The sequence below is a fragment of the Euprymna scolopes genome, chromosome 6 (assembly GCF_053919585.1).
Source record: "Euprymna scolopes isolate OS-2025 chromosome 6, ASM5391958v1, whole genome shotgun sequence".
Classification (NCBI taxonomy): Eukaryota; Metazoa; Mollusca; class Cephalopoda; order Sepiida; family Sepiolidae; genus Euprymna; species Euprymna scolopes.
In genome coordinates this window covers 140,961,576-140,982,316 of record NC_136487.1, presented here as the reverse complement: position 1 = coordinate 140,982,316, position 20,741 = coordinate 140,961,576, and the positions used below count along the sequence as shown (strand labels likewise).

General features: G+C 32.9%; 1 protein-coding gene across 2 annotated transcripts in view; it reads left to right on the top strand.

Moving 5' to 3' along the window:
• The window catches only part of LOC145278002 (N-alpha-acetyltransferase 50-like), a 37,579-nt gene extending 24,650 nt beyond the window's left edge, over positions 1 to 12,929 (top strand). Inside the window, exons 4-6 of one of the 2 annotated variants that reach the window (XR_013868271.1) lie at positions 115 to 181; positions 6,977 to 7,267; positions 12,465 to 12,929. Coding sequence is in view for 1 of the 2 variants with exons in the window: in XM_080130171.1 (XP_079986297.1) it covers positions 115 to 181; positions 6,977 to 7,113; positions 12,465 to 12,514 (254 nt within the window). In the remaining variant the exon portion in view is untranslated. The remainder of the gene's footprint in view (positions 1 to 114; positions 182 to 6,976; positions 7,268 to 12,464) is intronic. The other variant, XM_080130171.1, reaches the window with a different exon arrangement.
• Positions 12,930 to 20,741: the final 7,812 nt, after the last annotated feature.

The following is a 20,741-nucleotide window of genomic DNA, read 5'->3' as shown; positions in this document are numbered from 1 at the left end:
ACACAGCTTAATCCTTACTCTGTTTTTATTTAGAAACTTTCATGATGGTTATTGCAAACATGTTATAAGACTTTCTTTTCATTTAAAAAAAAATTTTTTTTTAAATTTTTCTAGGTACTGTGATGTTGGAACATGTATTAAAAATATGCGAAGAAGATGGAAATTTTGACAATGTTTTTTTGTAAGTATCTTTGGATTATTTGAGGCATCTTAGAATGAGTAAATATAGAAAGGGACACATTTAGATCCACACTGGGCCTCACTACAATGGCTTAAAAGTGACAAATTTCCATTTGATGAAGAATGATTAATTATAGCTGCACAAGACCAAGGCTTACTCACAAATGGATTTAAGAAAATGGCTGGTCTACAAAAAAAACGACCAGTGCAGATTCTGTCACTCAACTGTTGAAAGTCCAAGCCACCTAATATCTGGATGCAAGATCCTTCTAGCCGATGGTCATTACACTGCTCGCCACAACAAAGTATGTAGATACTTACATTGAAAGATCTGTGGAGAGATGCAACTAGATAGGTCGTCGAACATCTGGGAACATGAACCACCCCTGATAACATCAAATGGAAAAGTGACAGTGTTCTATGACATACAGGCAGGCAGATACATAAAAGACAAGGCCATCAAGCCAGATATAGTAATATGGAACAAGCCCAAAAGGACTGCACTCATTATCGACGTCACAGTTCCAAACGACTTTGGCCTTAATAGAGCAGAACGAGGAAAAGATAACAATATCAGGACCTAAAATGATCTAAAAACATGGTCTCTGAAAGAAATAAACATTATACCAGTTGTGACAGGAACAACTGGCCTAATAAAAAAGAACCTTCAAAAATACTTAGAAGCAATCCCTGGAAAACCAAACTGTAAGGAAATACAGATAGCAGCCATAAAGGGAAGAGTGTTTATTCTTAAAAGAGCCCTCGGGTATAAATTTAAACTGTAATAGAATCAAGTGTTAGCTCCAGGAAGGAGCCCCTTGATCTCTTCAAACTAACAAAAGTAAAAAAAAAAAAAAAAAGGTGTCTGTTTTTTTAACCTGCAAATGAACAATAATTGTGCACACTTCAGATTTTTTTCTTATTGAAATAATTTCTTTTTACCAAACATTTTATAAAAAAAAATTTTGTAAATTTTTTTTCTTTTATTAAATACATGAAAAATGTGCATTCAACATGTTTCATTGAACTTTTGATTAAATTTGTTTACAAGTAAAATGTATAAACTAATGAAATAACATTTTAAAAATACAAGTTTTTGTATATTTTGTAAAAAAATAAAAAGTTAAAAAAAAAATGGCAACAAAGTTAGGCACAAGGTCACTTTTAAATGTAGGGAAATATTTATTCTAAGAAAAGGGGATGAGGTTATTCTAAATATTTACAAACAAAAAAAAAAAGTTGCAGAGATCATATTCCTATTTACTGGCTTCCCATCAAGGGTGGTTAGACAGAAAGTTTCTCTTTTATTACTAATGATTAATGATCTTAAAATGTGATTTTTATTATCAAAATCTGTAAAATCGCTGATTTTTCAATCAAATCGATTGATTGCCTGTTTTGTTGTAGTCTAGATTGCATTGTGGAGAACTTTGTTGATTTCATAAAATTATTTTTTTATATATAATGGCTTTAATTAAAGTTTAAAATGAAAAAGTCAAATATCATGCTTCATTTGTGCTCTAAACAGAAACCTTCATTTCAAACGCACCCCTGTCATATCAAAGAACCTACTGCTGATTTTTATGTTGGACCTTTCTGCTTGTAAAACTTCTTAAAGGTTCAAAGGATGCACTTTTAGGTGTGTTTGTCACTCAGATTTAGTGGTAGCAGAATTTACATATCTACTTACATCCTTTGAACCTGTCTTACAGAGTGACAAATCCCACCCCCAAAAAGCTCTTTTTACATTACCACTAACCCTAAGTCCGAGTGGCAAACTCTCTATTGTACAAACCATTAAAAATACGCATGATTGGTATTTAAAAAAACCTGCACCCCCCTTAAAAAAAAACCCACAGAATTTATCTTGCAAAAAAACAAATTAACTGCCCTAAAACATTAGAATAGAAAACTAAAATCTTATGATGGCCCTAAAATTTTAGATTGTTTTTTATTAAATTTATATATATTTTTATTTTTTCTGCTCAGCATTTCAGTGTGTTCATACGTACCTAAAACCGAGAACCATATATGGGTAGGGGGGGGGGTGATTTAGCGGGTATTAATTTACAATAATACCAAAGAAATCTTGCAATATACTCCTTTCTAACTGTCCTAGTATTAGATTTCAGTTTCTTGTACATAAAATGCATTATGATTTAACTCTAACTTTAAGGGATACATGAAATTTGATGGTATTTCAACACCTATATATGCATTTACTGCAGATTACTTAGAAACCATTAATTTTTGGAGATTCTCAGTGGCTTATTCAGATTCAAAAGTACATTTTATGCCAAATTACGTTGCTTGATCTTGTGTTTTAACAAAAATATAGCATTTTTACTTTAAAAAAAAAAAAAAAATGAAAAATGTGATATGCATATGGTTTTAAAGAGGGAAAAATATCCAAATATGAGGCACAAAAATGTTCATAATTTATTTTTGGTCAGATTTTGAAAATTTAAAGATTCTTGGATAATCAATCTCTTTCTTGCCATTATTGAGATATTTCAAGCATTTTCAATTTTTTATGCGTATTACTAAAATCGTCATTTCTTTTCATATACGAAAAGTCTATTAGAATTCTTAATGCTCGTATTGTTATCTAACTAAATCGATATCTTTTAAATAACAGGCCATATATATATATACGTTATGATATATAACGGAATATATTCTCCTCATCCTAAATGTCTATATTAATGACCCGTCACTCATCTAGTTTTTTAGGTTCATGCGTATCAACATATATCATACACGTAATGAAGACATACCTGTCTGTTGCTGGTCTCTTCTGGTTGATTTGCCAACCATCCTTGGGGGAGCTGGAACCTGTTTAAATGAAATACTTCAAGACAAGGACCCAAGACGATGTGTGTTTTTTAATATATATATAGGTATCACGTCAGCAGAAATGGAGTGACCGACGATATTTGGCTTGTGGGTGTGAGACTGTCACCTCCCTCATGGGGATAACTTAACCCATCTTATTTGTTCAGCGTCTCAAATCCAACTCCAACTATGTTTGTACAAACCGGAACATGTGACATGTCACGTCTGGTCCCCGCTTGCATACTTTCGGTGCAAACCCATCGTGTCACAGATGATTCAAATTTCTGTTGTCCAGTCATCGCTAGATAGATAATTAACTGCTTCTACCTGGCTATTTAACAGTGTAGCAGCAGTATACGGTACAACCACGTTGACACACCGGTTCTCGTCAGATCACCAAAGTTAATCAACGTTGAGCCTGGCCAGTACCAGATGGGTGACCATTTGGGAAGGCAAGGCACTGTATGTACCATGAGGTAAAAATACCAGGTTGGAAAACTGGCATGGTCTATCCTTCTCTCGAGGGTAGGTGGCCCGGTCTTAAGCCATGATAGGTTACTCCTCTAGTGATGGTGTCATAAAAAAATACCCTTGATAGCCTTGGTGAAGCATCAAGTAGTAATCATTACAAAATCTTTACAAAAACGCTGTTTTATGATCACATTTTTATCACTTTATTTGCTTAAAACTCTAAAAATATATAATGCACATTATTTATTAGTACATCCATTTCCGAACAAAAACGGTGGTATTTTGAAAACTTAGTGTTTTGGTTTATAAAATATAACTATTTTAGCAGAGCCCCTTGAAATCTGATTATCCAAAGCATTTTATCGTCCATGTGTATTGCTAACAACAACATAGCAGTGAAGTTTTAAAAATACATTATTGTATTTACAAATCTTTTTATAACTTTTATTTTCATAAAGATGAAGTGTAGTATCATTGCTTCAGTCTAGAAGGATTTCTTCTTTACGGACAGGAAAAATCAGTGTCCTAAATTCTCAATTCTTACGTCAGTTTTTAATGTAGGGAAAATCCTGTTCCCCCACAAACTGTAAATATTTTTATAAAAATGACTACCAAAAAAGACATAACCCCCCTCCCCCTTAAGAAATTTTGTAGTACTATGCTTCATATTTCTTCTTGGTCAGTGATGGAGAGCTCCTTATTTTGGGGAGCATGTTCCCTCCCAACATGGAACACCGGATTGGAGTTCTGTAAATCTCTCTCGTGTGTGTGTGATGAGAATAATGGAATAGTATTCTGACAAAATAAAGAAATAAAAAAGGAACAAACAGTTATGTGTTCATCAACGTTTCATCTTTAGAGGAAGTCTTGAAATAAAGACGAAACGTTGAACGCATAACTCGGTTTGTTCCTTTTTATTTCTCTCTCTCTCACACATATATATACACACACACACACACACACACACACTGGGTGGAACGATAAGTGTCGCCCTAAAGAAAAAAAACACTAGAGCTTTATTCTAAGACTTTTATTGGAAAAAATCAATTCAGGTCACGTGATTATGTAGTACAGCTGACATCTATTCAATGTAGCCGCCTTCAGCCTCGGTTACAATCTCAATACGGGCCTGGAACTAAGAGCATGCCTTTTCTACAAGCTCAGTGAATACTCGGTGATCTGGCTTTGGGGGAGGGGGTGAGAGAAGTGTACATCCAGGCACACTTTAGTGTTGACTTTCAAGTCAAATTCAAAGATGTGAGATGGCATGATGTGGCCCTTACTTGAAACCACACCGAAGACTATAACCGTAGCCAGAAACTGTGTTTTCATCACCCTTGGCACGTCCCTGTTATTCGTGGCAATCCAGCGATGCACTTTGAAAGTGCTGGCAATGGTTCTGCTGTCATAACTTGGATGGGTAGAGAGCATGAGTTGTACAGTGGCATATCTTCAATCTCTCTCTTTGAACATTGTATCACTTTAAGATGTAATAGAAGGCTCCTAGCGATCTTGGGATTTGTATGCCACTGGCCAACTAATTGATGGTCTGCAACAAAAAGAAAAGAAAATCCGTTTTCATCTAGGGCGACAATTTTATCGTTTCACTCTGTGTATGTGTGTGTATTGACTGGGTTCAAAAACAGCCTACAGAAAATGGACTCTGATTTATGAAAGTATGATAGGTTATGAAAAGGAAGGGTTGTAAAGAGATAGCTTCGAATTTGGGGATATCAAAACCAAAGCAAAACATGATGAAAGTAAAAAATAGATAAACCCCATAATTTATTATACCATACCTGTTCACACTGAAACACTTATCACAATATTCTGTGGATCTATATTAAAAAACCTTGTTAAACTTTGTGATATATTTCTATTCTATGAAGGTCAGGCACGAACGAACACCCCATAATTTTATTATACCATATTTCTTCAAACTGAAACATAATTATCAAAGTATACTTACGTAGATAGATACGGAAAGTCTTTATTAAAGTTTGTGCCTATTTCCATTCTATGGAGGCCAGGTGCGAACGCAGACCCCACAATTTTATTATACCATCCCTATTTAAGTTAAAACATACTTATCAAAGTATTATGTACATCTATATCAAAAACACTTGTAAACGTTTTTTTTTCTTAATTTTTAAATTTTTTATTTCCATACTTTGTGGACCAGGCGCGAACGTAGGCCCCACAATTTTAATGAACCACCGTTCTGCCAGATCAAACATACCCATTCCTGTGTCTCAATACATCTTCTATCATTATATGTAATCAGTTTTTTAAGATAGTCAACCATATAGGAGCCTATTCGTGACCAGACACACACACACACACACACACATTCAGCTTTATATTATAGATATGAAAAAAGAAAGAAAATTAAAACTGTAAGTTGAACTTTACAATCAAAATTTGTTTGACTGAATACTCCAAAAAAACTTTGTAAAAAGTCCTTATTCCACGTATTTTCAAAGAATGCTATCTTATCAGAGGACAAAAAGAAATCAGCAAATTATATTTGTAGCAATGCTAGAATTTGCTAGTTATGGCATTAAGTGAAACTGCAATTTATTGTAGTCATAAATTACCTAGAAAAACCAGTGAAAAAATGTTGGATATGTAAAAAGATGTAAAACAAACCGTGCATAATATTTCAGCTTGCATGAAAATTATCTCAAACTAATCTGAAAGACGAAAATAGTTCTTTAGAGAGAATGGAGTCCAAAATTAAATCCAGTGTGATGATGCATATAGTACAGTTGGAAATTTTTCAAAGCAGCTGAAATAATGGAAATTGTTTTTTTTTTTTTTTTGTTTTTTTTTCGTACAGTGCAGTAACCCAAAGAGAAGTTGATCTCCAGTCAAAAGAGATTAAAAAAAAAGATGAGGAAAAACAGCATGTTATCTTTCATTGTCTGCTTAATTAGAAAAAGTGATTTCAGACTAAATTTTAAAGAATTAAGATCAGGCTAAAAAAAAAAAAAAACCCAATCACCCGTGAAAATTTGTATTACTCTGACAGGATATTGTCTAGACAGACTGAAAACAATTCTTTCTGTAAAATGTTAAATTCGATGTCACTATGAAATGGGTGGGGAGTGAGGATTAGAAAGTTTTAACGTACTACTGCGGATAGGAACAAGTTTTTTGTTTAAAAAAGTAAGATACCTTCCATTTTGGTTTAAATAGTTTTATTAAAAAATTTTGTGAATATAGGAGAAAAAATTTATTCAACATTAAAAAAAAAAAAAAAAAAAAAAAATGGCAAAACAATTGCAAAAATCCGAACAAGTTGATTATCTTTTTATGAAGGCCATGTGCAAAGATTATGGTGAAACCAATGCCGATCAAAATCTGTCCTTTTTGTTTCTTTCTTTGGCTCCTGTCAGTTGGTTTGTCCTTGGGGGTCATTCTTCCCTTTTTGGTCCCTCTTTAATTTTTTTTTTTTTTTTTTTAATTGAAATCTTTTCTTTCATTGCAGACATGTCCAAGTGAACAATGAAGGCGCTATCAAATTCTATGAAAAGTTTGGATTTGGAATTGTAGAAGAAAAGAAGAATTATTACAAAAGAATTGAACCTGCTGATGCCTATGTTCTTCAAAAGACATTCACAAAAAGTAAACAACCAGTACGGCGTATAGAAAGCAAATAGTTTCTTCTTCCACCACAAACTTTTAACAACCAATAAAGTAGAGGAGGGGCGGGTGGGGGTCCGGTGTACATACAGAGGACAAGGCGGCGACGGCAGTCATCAAACTTTGAGGAAACAAAGTAAATGTTAAGAAAAGGATGGGAGGGAGGGGTATTCTTTTTTTTGTTTTCCCTTCCAATCTATTCTTCTTTTCTGAATTTCCCTGTCGGATATTTTGTTACATGTTTTAATGACAAACATTTAAAAAAAAAAAAAAATATTTTATTTTTTTCATCTTACAAGGAAATTTTCATCTCAAAACATAAATCTCATTTGTTGGCGGAAAAAAATTTTTTGTTATCAAATGAAATGCTAAACAAGTTGTTAACTGCTTAAAGGAATAAAATGAAAAGAAAACTTTTAATTTTATTTATTTATTTTAAGCCCCTTTTTTTTTTTTTTTTTTTTTTTTTTTTTTTTTTTTTCAATATGGCTGTGCAGCTGATAGGATTTTAATGTAGTTAGACCCTTCTATCCCCTCACACATACAGGTGCATATTTGAATGTGTCCCGTCTAAATTTTCTTATTGCAAAATTCCTTCGGTTTGTTTAGTGCATTGAGGAGTCTATATCTTTAGGTGGTCACAAACCTTTTATAAAATATATGTATGGGTTTTTCTCCCTTTCTCTCTTTCTAGAGATATCGGGATTTCGGTCCAAGTCTATAAACTGGCCACAACAAGTTTTTTTTACAATAAAAATCTGAAAAAAGTCTTTATAAAGTACGTACTTGTCACTGCATGAAGATGTCATATTCCAAAAATCACGTAAATTGATCAAGTAGTTTTTTATTTTTTTTTATTTAAAAAAATCAAATATTATCGGACGTTTTATCGAAGCTTTGCCACACGGCATCTTGTTTGAGAGATAACGCCACTAACGACCTCTGGCGGAAATATGGGTCAACAAGGGCAGTACATGCAGACCATCATATATTATAACCCCTTTTCCCAAGCTTACCGTGTGAAAGAGTCGGGCGCCATTTTAAATTTTCCAATACATCGATAAACACTGTTTTTCGAGCTGAATAAACATGTTAAATTAAATAAAAGCACTAGAAAATTATCCAGTTAGGTAGAAAAGTAACTTATTTTGCCTTTGATAACATTTGTTTTTTGACAACTTTTCAGAATCAATGTGTACAGTAATACAATCCCAAAAAGGCTTTTTGACATTTAAGAAAAAACTAAAAATAGTCAATGGTCTACCCTCCACATTCTCTTTGTTAAAAAAAGTCAATTTATTTATTTATTATCCCTAAAAATCGTAAAATTTGATTTTCTTAAAAAAAAAAAAAAGTACTTGATTGATAAAATATTCGATGGTCTGCATGTACTGCCCTTGTTGACCCATATTTCCGCCAGGTGTCGTTAGTGGCGTTATCTCTCAAACAAGATGCTATGTGGCAAAGCTTCGATAAAACGTCCGATGATATTTGATTTTCTTAAATAAATTAATAAAAAAAAACAAAACTACTTGATCAATTTACGTGATTTTTGGAATGACATCTTCACGCAGTGACAAGTACGTACATTATAAAGATTTTTTTTTTTTTTTTTTTTTTTTTTTTTTTTCAGATTTTTATTGTAAAAAAATTTGTGGCCCGTTTATAGACTTGAACCGGGATTTCTTTCATCTCCCATAAAAGTTCTTTCATTTTTATTTATGATTTGAATATATTCAACTACTATTTTTAATCATTTAAAATTAAATCTTCATTTGGTTTTGGTTTGCAGTCAAATCATTTCTTACTGACTTTAGTCGGATGTTACTTGGTCTACTACACACCTTATTACACGAGTTATCCATGTGTGTCCTGGAGTTGATGCAGAAGGTAGCATGTTATATATTGTCGAACCATATGAGACACAGTGTATTAGGCATCCAAAATTCCATTAATACCAGGCTTCTCATTGTGATTTTTATACATATCACATAAAGAAAAAATGTGGATACTTGAAGTAAACTTATATTTTATTAAGTGAAAATGTACATTTTTAGATTTTCAATAATAGGTGTTTTGCTGTTTGTAAAATTAGTTTAGCAGTGTTAATCGATAAGTGTAAAACCTTTTGAATTTTCTTTTTTACTATTCAATCAATTCTAATAAAAATTTAGTTATGTAAAATGACATTTTCATTATGTCCGGGTTCACACAGGCTTGAAAAGTCTTTGAATGTTGACTTTTGCCTTGAAAAGGCCTTTCTTCTATTATTACCTTGAAAATATGGAAAATATCTTGAAAAGACCTAGGAAATCGCATGTCCGGTAAAAATGTATGCCGAACTAAATACAAGTAAATTAGATTTTAAGTATTAATAAAAACACCATTAAAATATTGAAAATAAAATAGAAATATATTGTTCTGAAAATACACCATATTGTGGATACAAAACTTACGTCCCTTTATCATGAAACTATCTGATGTTTTCCCTATAATAACATTAGGTTGTTTCATGATAAAACGACCTAACTCTAGTATCCACAATATCGGAAATTTAAAAGTAAAATGAACATGGTGTAGATCAATCTACAATTGGGAAAATAACAGTTAATCGCGCTTGGTTGGGCAGATTTATGTGGGTCAGGGAATATAAATGATTGCCAACAGGCATATTCTGTATAGAAATGATTTTTTTCTGTTGTCAATTAAGTTTTTTAGTTCATTATGTCATTGCTTATATATAAAATTTTGTTTTGAAAACTTGAATTTTGTCTGAAGAAGGCCTTGAAAAACTTTGAAAATGGACATTGAACATCAGTACGAACCATGTGTATATGATATGATTGTTATTCTTCTTCAATGGTGCTGTTATATTTTAACACTCTGGCCTACACGTTTTATCTGAGATAGTTACAAAGGAAAATAAATAGGAAAGAAATTTCTCTCGGCCTTTTCAGTTAAAATAAAATGCACTTATTCATGGTTCTTCTAAAATAATGCATTGCCTCTTGTTTTAAAAAAAACTTATTTTGTCATCTGCCATGTAGTTGTCTCTTGCCACCATGGGCCAAACGCTTATCTTACTTGGTACACAATTTTTTCTCTGGTCCTTGCCATGTGGTGCAATTTTTTTTTCTCTCCTCCTCCGCTGTGATGTCCCATCGCACACCAACATCATCATTTGCGTACGTCTCATGTACCTACTGCTAACAGCTCTAGCGGCTCTGTTATATATATAATTTATATGCTACAAAATCCAATATTTGACAAACAAAACAAAATAGGCAATAAAAACGAATGTTGTCTATGCAGAGATCTGCCAGTTTAGCAATAGTTACTAATACTATATTATTTTTCAATGTAACTGACTGCTACTGTCTGAGACAACCCTATCGAGATGGATGCAAAATGAGTTGCACTTTTATGTACTTGATCAACCACATGTACAATGTTGCAAATTTGTTAATTTTGACACCATTTACTATTTAATCTCCACCCCACCCCAGTCCCTCCGGATGTATGTGTTCTGTGATCATTAAAATTTTCATAATGCCTTCCATGGAAATGATTGCTAAGCCTTACAGTTTGTATTTGTATGGAAATGTAAAAGGGAATAAACCATTTCCCTCTTCTCCAAGAAGAAATTGAAAAATATTTTTCCATGCAATGACTTGTTAAATTAAGAGAAACCAATCTTCCAGAAAGAGATAACATCTGTATATAAATATTTACGCATGTTCTGCTTTTAATTTGCTGTAATTCATTCAAACTTCATGCTGCACTAGTAGTATTAATAGTTATCTTTAATCTTGTACATAAAGGGCAGTTGTCTGTGTTTGTGTGTTTCTACCTAAAAGTAAAAAATTATAAAAACACATTCACAAAGTTGGTATATTGATTCACGTTGCCCAGAATGAATGACATATAAAATTATATATGTATTCATTCTTTGAGGGATCAACTAGGCCAGGTTTTTTGCTTTTTTTTTTTTTTTTTTGTCAGGAATTGTTTTATCAGTTATGTGTTGGGCAGAAGCGGCAGAAAACAAGTGGGGTGGAGTTTTAAAAGAAACATGGGTTCTTGATTATAATAACAAATTTCAAAAATAAAAATTTTGAATTTTAAATAAAACCAATAGTATCTACTTAATTATGTTATGGTAATGAACATATCCAAAAACTACAAAAAATGATTAGGTAAAATCTTAATTATTAATGAAAATAGTTTCTGAAGACAATTAGTGTTCGGATTTTGCAGAAAAAAGAAACCAAAAATGTTTTGAATTGTAACAAAAGGGAGGTAATTATTTTCTGAAAACCTTAGGCCAAAATTGTTTCTAATTGTCATCGAAAAATATTTTCATTAATAATTAATTTTCTACCTTATCTTTTTTTTTTTTTTTTTTTTTTGGATACTTTTGGATAATCAATTACTGACGAAAACAGTTTCAATAAAGTTACATGCTGGGCCGGACATACACATGACACTAGCAAAAGGGGAAGTAACTCACTTGAAACTAGCAGACAATTTATTCAGAAAACAAAAACATAACATGTAATTTGTTAATTTTTTAAAAATAACTTGTTTTGTTTTTGTTTAAATAAAAATAAAAAAATTTTATATAACTGAATTTGTGAGAAATTAAAAACTTAATTACTGTTAATCTCCAGTTCAGATTGGTATATTTTTAAATCAAATCGCTAGATTTTACTAATGTCTTTTTTCATAATTATTTTTCTACCTTGTTTTCTGTAATTTTTGGATATGTTACTATTTGCGACATGACAATTACTTGTGTATCCATCAAGTGTGTATATTGTCTCAACTAGATGGGTGTCATCTAGTTGCTGGAAGGTTTGGTGAAAATTACGATTATTTTTGGCTGACATAAAATACAAAAACTAACATTTATTTGCATTTTTTTTTTTTTTTTTTTTTTTTTTTTTTACAAACATGATCAAGCGTGAGACAGATTAATCACTTTTTCTAACATTGAGAAAGCAAGAATATATGCAACAGAATCTAAGTTCTCAGGAGAATTTAGGAAGGTGTTGAGGGGGATATAGGATACATTGATGTGACAGAAAACCATCTTTATATAAGCAAAAATGAAAGTTTAGGTGCGTTGAAGATTGGTTTGACAAATATTCTTTGAATGCTGTTTTTTTTTTTTAATTTTTTTTTTTTTTATTTATTTATTTGTAGAATTAGAAGAATGGAATAATTGGAACAATACAAATTTTACTCCAATATTTTAGTAACAAGAATTTTGATCGAAATTTCATTATGGCTTTTTTAATCAATTTGACTTTATATTTGTAATTCTTTTTCAGATTTGGGTCAAATTAGGGTAAAAATGCGTGACCTAACGTTAGCTAACTGAGTTTGAAAAGGACCAAATTGTTGGAGCTATTAAAGCAGGAGCCTCGATCACCAAGACGGTTGAACAACGTGATCTTTCGAGAGCTACCATATAAGGAACCTGGCAGAATTTGAGACACAAGAAAAAAACATTCTGTAACTAATGATTCTTTCTTCTAAACCTACTGACACATAACACATAAGGTCATTAAGATGGTGGAAGAAATCACCGAACTGCTAAAATAGCTGGAGTTGAATCAACATCAGAATGATCTAGTTTTTAACAAAACTGTTCACCATGAACACACACAGTAAAGCCAGGGATCATGGAAAAGATGTGTTCAACTTTGAATTTAATAAATATGCTAAGTATTTTGTCCAAGCCCAGTATGTTTCTTTTGAAATCGCTACATTAATAAAATTATGTAACCACTTTTCATATGTATTTCTTGTCTCTTTTTTTTATTTATGAAAAATTGATTATATACCTCTAATATGTAATCTTTCAAAATTTATCTGTGTCTGAAGCACCTGACTGTCTAGTCTCACTGAAGAGCTGTTACGTTACCAAGTAGTCTCTGTGAATGACATTGTATACTAATCTACCCATGAGTCATTGTTTAACAACTACCACTATTTGTTTTGATTTTGTTAAAAATTATTAAATTCAAACGTATGTTTCTGAATTTTTGAGATAAGGTTGGATTATTTGGACTACTGTTTTCATCTTTTTTGGTATTATTGTCAAGTTTTTGGCTGGTGTAACCTCTGGCCTTCTTCAGTTCTATATTCTCAAACTGGTATTTTGAATGGAACCCTTTATTTAATCCATGCTCTCATTCTATCTTTAGTCTTAAGTGATTTATAATCCTATTAATATTTCATCCATCCATCCAGCGCGGTCGTAGCTGAGATTGAACTCACTACAGGAGTTTGTAGTCTAATTCAAATCTTATTGGTAGGCTGAATACTTGATGCTTCGCCAGGGCTTCAAAGGGTATTTTTTATTGTGACACCATCACTAGACGGGGTGCCAACCACGGCTTAAGAGAGTCCAATCTACCTTTGAGAGAAGGATAGACCATGCCAATTTCTTAACCTGGTATTTTATCTCGCAGTACATACATCACCTCGCCTTCCCAAATGGTCACCCATCTGGTACTGGCCAGGTTCAACGTTGCTTAACTTCAGTGATCTTGCGAGAACCGGTGTGTCAGTGTGATTGAGCCGTATAAATATGGCACCATAAATAAATGTATTAATATTACTCACACTGAAAAAAGGTCAGAGGTTCCATTAATGAAAAGCTGTGAAAATAACACTCAAAGATAACACTAGTCAGAATGATACAAATAGCATTTGTTGATTCTTCCATAGCTAAAAAGAAAAGAAAAAAAAAGGTCTCTACTTTTATACTTGCAGGCACGAGGGTGTGTGTTTTTTTTTTTTTTTTTTTTTTTTTTTTTTTTTTGTTTAGGTATTTTCTGTAATCAGGAGATCCTATTTATTAAAAAGGAGGATAGGTGATAACCTACTACAAACATTAAATTAGTATATAGATATGTTAATTAAATGTTCATAGTATGTTACCACCTTCTATGCTCCTTTTTTATAAATAAGATCTTCTGATCGAGTAATTTATCTGGAACCTTGACACACTTACATATGTTAAAGGTTCTATGGTATTAATATATAGGTTTTCCATATGGATAATATGAAACTTAAGTGATATTATTCCATCTAATTTACATAGTTTGTATATTTCATAAAAAAGAAACTTGTGCAAATTTGCCAGAAAGAAAGTTCTTTTTAAATCCTTATACATTAAAAACTATCAGTGGCTGAATCAATATACGAGAGATACATTGATGGCTGAGATATTGGTCACTTATGACTAATTACAGAAATTAAATTTATTAATTCTGCTTTAGTATAAAATATCTTATTTTGTTTCATTCTCAGTGGAAGTTCTCAAATTAAGGGTGTTCCACTTCCTGAGGCTAACACTTGATCTCTATATGAGATACATATGTTGCGTTGTTGAATGTATATATAATTTTCTAGCTTGCACTTTTCAAATGCTTGCTAAAATCATGCATACACATGACAATTCCATCATTGTTTTTCTCCAAATCAACAGACGAATTTATCAACATAAGTTTTATTTACAATTAAGCTTTTATCCCATTAACAAAGAAAGAGACGTTAGTTGTAGAAGTTGGTTGATGGAGAGATGTCAATCTGCTCTTTTTCTCTCTCGTTCGTTGTTTATATTATCTGTCTTTTCTAGACATCAATCAACATTCCTAAAAATGTAAATATTAAGATATTACATTCTTTTCCATTTTGCATTGTACAATTCATAACTCCTGATCTGGAAGATAAACATCTCTGCTTTTGTGATAATTTCAATTCCGATCATTTTAATGGGATACAAGAATATAGATCAAATCTATCTGGAATGTGCACGTGTGCACACCTCTACTTTCCCAGGCGTTTCCACATCTCCATATCCAACTCATAAATCTTCAAATATTCCATTTAAGTTAGTAAAGAAGTACTGAACATAATTTTCCTCTCCCTAATCAACCATTTAAATATGTTAGATTATCTTTTTGTACTCTCTTATTCTTACTGGATTCCAGGATAGAAATTCATCTAGTCTAGTGGAGTATCCAGCTTTGTGTTGTTATTTGAGGTAACGTCACTTGGAGAAGGTGCATCATTTGTTTTTCTATTAGATTAGCGCAAAAATAATGTCATTTTTTTTGACGTTCAAACGAACGGCAAAAACATTATTTTTGCACCAACCTAATATTTCAAATCAAATTCTACTTGAAATTTTTTATTAAAATATGGTAATACTCCAGTTTTATATTAAAAAAAAAATATAGCCCATACAATTTTTATTCTACATATTCTTTACGAAACATAACCACGTAAATTTTCAAGTTTTTCTACTTAATAAAAAATATTTGAAGAAAATTAGTGTCAAATTTTTATTTCTTTTATTTTTAGGGAGCAATTGTTTTTAAGCAGTATTTTATTTTCTAAAATTATAGTTTTAAAATCGGATAACTCACAAAGGTTAATACGAGTAAATAAGGAAACTGCTTTAAAGGTTTTTCATTACATCTATGTTGTGCTAAAATACTTTTATTATTTAGAAAGCCATTCTTAACAAGGGGAGGATAGGAGTTTGTGTTGTAAGTATTCTGTACTTTCATCTAAGAGTTTAATAAACAAAAATTTCATAAAATTAAATTTAACTTGAAAATACTATCAAAATAGCATGGTAACATAGATACACAAGCACTGGTTTTTCAAACTCCAAACACTCATTAAAAATAGCACAACTACAGCAAGGATGAATCTCTTTATGGATAAATTCATGTTATTGAAGGAGGAGGTAAAGTCTGCTAAAAATGTCTAAACTAAACTACGATCTAATGCAACTCTACAAAGTTTTTCATTATTTTTTATAACTAGCACTTATTTTTTACATATGAAACTGGAAGATAGCCTAAAACAGTTTCCTTCAGTTATAATCCATTTATTTATTTTACTTTTCAGATTAGAATGTCAGTAAAAGCATGACGTTCAGTTTTAACCCGTGGTTCACACAGGAGGTAAAATTTATTCTATAGATTCACCTGCAGTTATGTTCCTTTTTTGTGGAAAATAAAATATATTGGTATTTATTATGTAATCTGGCTCTATTATTAAACATGCAAATTTTCAGGTTTCAATAGATTAATTGATGGAACACCAAAAAAAAACTAACAGCATTAACTGGTCCTTTGTGGAAACTTTATATCAATAATTATCAAAATTTGCCTCAAGTAGAATTCTAAAAAATTGGTGCCCCTCCCGATCATCATTATCTGACAGCAAAAGAAACAAATAATTTAAGTGTGAAGACCAGAGGCTACTTTATGAGTAGGCTGTTGGCATTTCTCAAGGAGAAGTTAACCTAAGATGTGCAGCTTAGAAAATTGGGCCCTTGAATCAAGCAAGATGGCTAACATTAGCCACAAGGTTGATGTGTTTATGGGCCAGAGGTGTCTATCCTCAAGCACTATGGTAAATTAAACATTCTGATCAAATTTATCATCAAAGTGCATGCAGTTAGTTGGTTTCAGATCAAAATCGAAAATTTTTTTAACTAACAACAATATGTTTATATTTTAATATAATTCAGAGAACAAACCAGTTAACTAAAATCCAAATAACTGTTTTAAACAGTTCAAAATATGGTGCTTTTGCACTACTTACGGAAAATATCATATCGATGATAAACTCCGATCAATTGGATGTGAGAAAAAGAGGGCATTCAAACGATTTTGTCCATTAGGTAAATATTTATCCATTAGATTTTATTAGTTTTCTCAATTTACCCAAACAATAGTCAGTTTTATTTATATTACATCACAAAAATATACAAGTACATGTATTTGGTGACTTCAATGTCGACCACAGTAACTGGCTTGGATTCTCTACTTACACAGACGTAGCTGGTAGCGCAACACATAGCTTCTCTATATCTCATTTCCTATCACAGATGGCTACATTTCTGACATGTTTCCCAGACCAGCAAGATCAGCATGCCTCACTTCTAGATCTATTTCTGACCACAATTCCCGATGATTGTATAATGAATGTCCACAGCTCACTCAGGAACGTTGATCACGTTGTGATAATGGTAGAAATTGCCCTTAATTCTAGACCCAAAACTGAACAGTGCGCAAATGAGACCACTGAATGGTTCAAAACTGCAATTGAAGCACATGTTCCCACACGGAAATTCTATAGCAAGCCCCACTCTCCCCAATGGTTTACTTCTACTTGTGCAGCTGCTATTGCTCAAAGGCAGCATGTGTACCGGAGATTCAACTGACATAAGTCCAGTTCAAACAAACAGAAGTATATAGAAGCTAGAAGTAATTGTAAGAGAGAAATAGCGACAGTTAAGACAGAATACACTGAAACCACCTGAAAACATATCGAAGCACAGAAATTAGGAACTCATGATTTTTGGAAAATCTACAACAGTATAGTAAATAATAGGCAGTCAACGATTCCCCACTGTCAAACGATCACGAGGTTGTCTGCATGGCAACCGAGAAGGCTAACCTGCTCGCCAGTTAGTTTGCCTCAAACTCCATATTGGGCCCGGCACACCACTCCATCCCTGACTTTCCTTTACGGACAGACGCCACACTAGATGACTTGAAAATCACCCCCTCCCAGGTACATGGTATCATAAAAAACCTAGATACCTCAAAAACATGTAGACCTGATCTCATCCTGGCTGTGCTATGAAAAAAATGCTCTGCTGAGGTTGCTCCAGTACTCTCCAAACTTTACAACAAATGCCTTAATGAATCTTGCTTTCCTGACTGCTGAAAAACCACTTCTGTGGTACCAGTTTTCAAGAATTCTGGCAAAAGAACTGACCCATTAAATTATCGCCCTATTAGCCTTCTCATGCTTTTCGACAAAATATTTGAGTCCTTCATTAATCAAGCTCTAGTCAATCACCTTACAGCTGCTAAACTCCTGACTGACAATCAGTATGGATTTAGGCAAGCCTGTTCCACAGCAAATATCCTAACTGTAATCTCTAAACATATATACCGTTCACTGGACAAAACAGGGGAGGGTAGAGCAGTAGCCCTCGATATATCTAAGGCTTTTGATAGTATGGCATGATGGTCTTCTAAGGAAAATTAGATCATATGGTATCACTGGAAGAATACATAAAGTAATTAATTCCTTCCTAAGTAAGAGAAAAATCCAGGTTGTCCTTGATGGTCGTACATCTAAACAATATGATATAAATGTGGTAGTGCCTCAGGGGTCCATCCTTAGACCTTTATTATTCTTGATATTCATAAATGACCTCCCTGATAAAATTGTTTGTGAGATGGGTGTATTTGCTGATGATACCACTCTCTATAACAGGCACGAGGGGAAAACAAATGAACACATATCTAAGAAATGGCAGAAACACTAGAGGATAACCTCCAATCTGTAGTGGAATGGGGACAAAAATAGATGGTCACATTCAATGCTGCCAAGCCTAAGCTTGTTTCCTTCAATAATTACAAGAACCCTTCCTTACCACTAATAGCAATGGCCAACAACACATTACCCGAAAGTACTTCCTTTAAACTCCTTGGCCTAACGTTTACAGGGAACATGAACTGGAATAGATACATTGAGAGCATTGTCAAGGTTGCTGCAAAGAAAGTGTTATATCGTAGATTATATGAATAACAAGTCATTACTGGGGTTGTACAGAAAGGGTTTATTTAGGTAAAAAGGTACACACATTTCTAAGCGTCCATTGACAGCTTAGTACTAAATTCTGTCTCCCACGTGAGGAGAGTTTGCTTGTCTTTTTATAGACGTAACAGTCCATTCATTTGAGGGGTGTTGGATCAGTCCATTATATCACCTTCCTCCCAAGCTAAATTCTTCCCTAGAATTTAGCTTCACCATTTTTTTCTTTTTTGACTTTGTCCAAAAAATTCAGTTCTTTTTCTTTTTCTTTCACTTCTCCTTAAAATTTGTGTTTGCGAATTTTTTGATTTTGGAGAGTGACTTGTATTTTCAGTTACTGGTGCTTCCTTTTTTGGAGGCTCTATGTGAAAAATGTCATACAGTACTTCCATCGGTACTTCATTGTTTTTAACTATTTCAATATATCGGGGTCTGAGTTGGTTTATATGTTTTTTGTGGGAAAATGTTTGACCTTTTATAATGTAGACCATTCTTCCAATTCTTTTTGAGATTATGCCTTCTTCCCCAAAACTCTTCCCTGCCCGATAATTGTTGAAAAAAACTTTATCCCCGTCCTTATATATCTTGTATCGTACATTATCTTTTACACTTTTTTTTACTTTTTTACTCGGAATTAACCGGTCGAACACAGAGCGTACTTTTCTGGCAAACATTATTTCCGCTGGGGATAAATTTGCATTTGTATTCGAATTAGGCGTTATCCTGTACACTGCTAAAAATTTCTGAAGACTTTTTTCTTCAGTGTCGATGTTATCGTTCTTTTTTGACGCTCGTTTAAAAGTATCAACAAATCTTTCAGCTTGTCCGTTAGATCGAGGGCTAAAAGTTGGTGTTGTGATATGCACTATAGCCAGTGACTCACAGTAGATCTTAAATTCTTGACCTTTGAACATAGTGCCATTATCACTAACAATTGTTTTTGGTACGCCAAAACGCCCAAATACCTCGTCCAACGCCTTTATTGTGTTTGCCGCTGTAGGATGTTTGAATTTAAAAATTTCTGGCCATTTCGACATGCTATCTACTATTACCAGGTAATAATATCCTTTTAGAGGTCCTGCGTAATCTATATGGATCCGCGTCCATGGTATATCTGTTTTAGGCCAAGGTTGCGTCTTAGTGGGCGGCGCTTTTGCTGCTAGTTGGCAACCCTTACATAATTTTATCATTTTTTCTTTGTCCTGATCCATTCCAGGCCAGTACGTATATGCTCTCATTAGTGCTTTCATTCTGGAGATTCCAGGATGTCCCATGTGGAATTCTTTTAAAATTCTCTTCTGTAATACTTGAGGTATTACCACTCTATCTGCGTACATTAGAGTTTCATCGCACTTTGAAAATGGAAAAACTGTTAATCCTTTCCTCTTCTTTTCTTTTTGTCCCACTTGTTTTTTTATCTTGTTAATGTATTCATCTGTTCTTGCTGCTCTCTTTATTTCCTCAAGTGTTACTGGAAGTTCCCTAACAGTATTTATTAATATATCTGTTAATTCATTTTCTTCTTTTAGTGCAGCTATAACAGTTTCTTCAAGTAATTCAGTTTTATTTGGGATCAACCTGGACAAACCATCTGCGTGTGCAATTTTGCTGGATGCTAGGTGTTTCATTTTAAAATTGTAGTTTAACAGAATCGTGCTCCATCTTTGTAACCTATTAGCCGTATGAGTCCTTGAGACAATCATTTAGACCTGTCGAAAAATCCGCGCATACCCTGATTTTATTATTTTTCTTCTTAACGTAAACCGTGGGTGAAGCCCATTCAGAGTAGTCCACTTTTTCTATTACTCCAATATCTTGAAGTCTCTTTAATTCTTTCTCTATAGTTTCTAATGCTCAATATGGAACTTTTCTTTTGGGTGTGAAAACTGGTTTAGCTTCGTCCTTTAGTTCAAATTTCACCTCCGTTTTCGTGCAGCAACCCAAACCTTCAGAGAATACCTCTT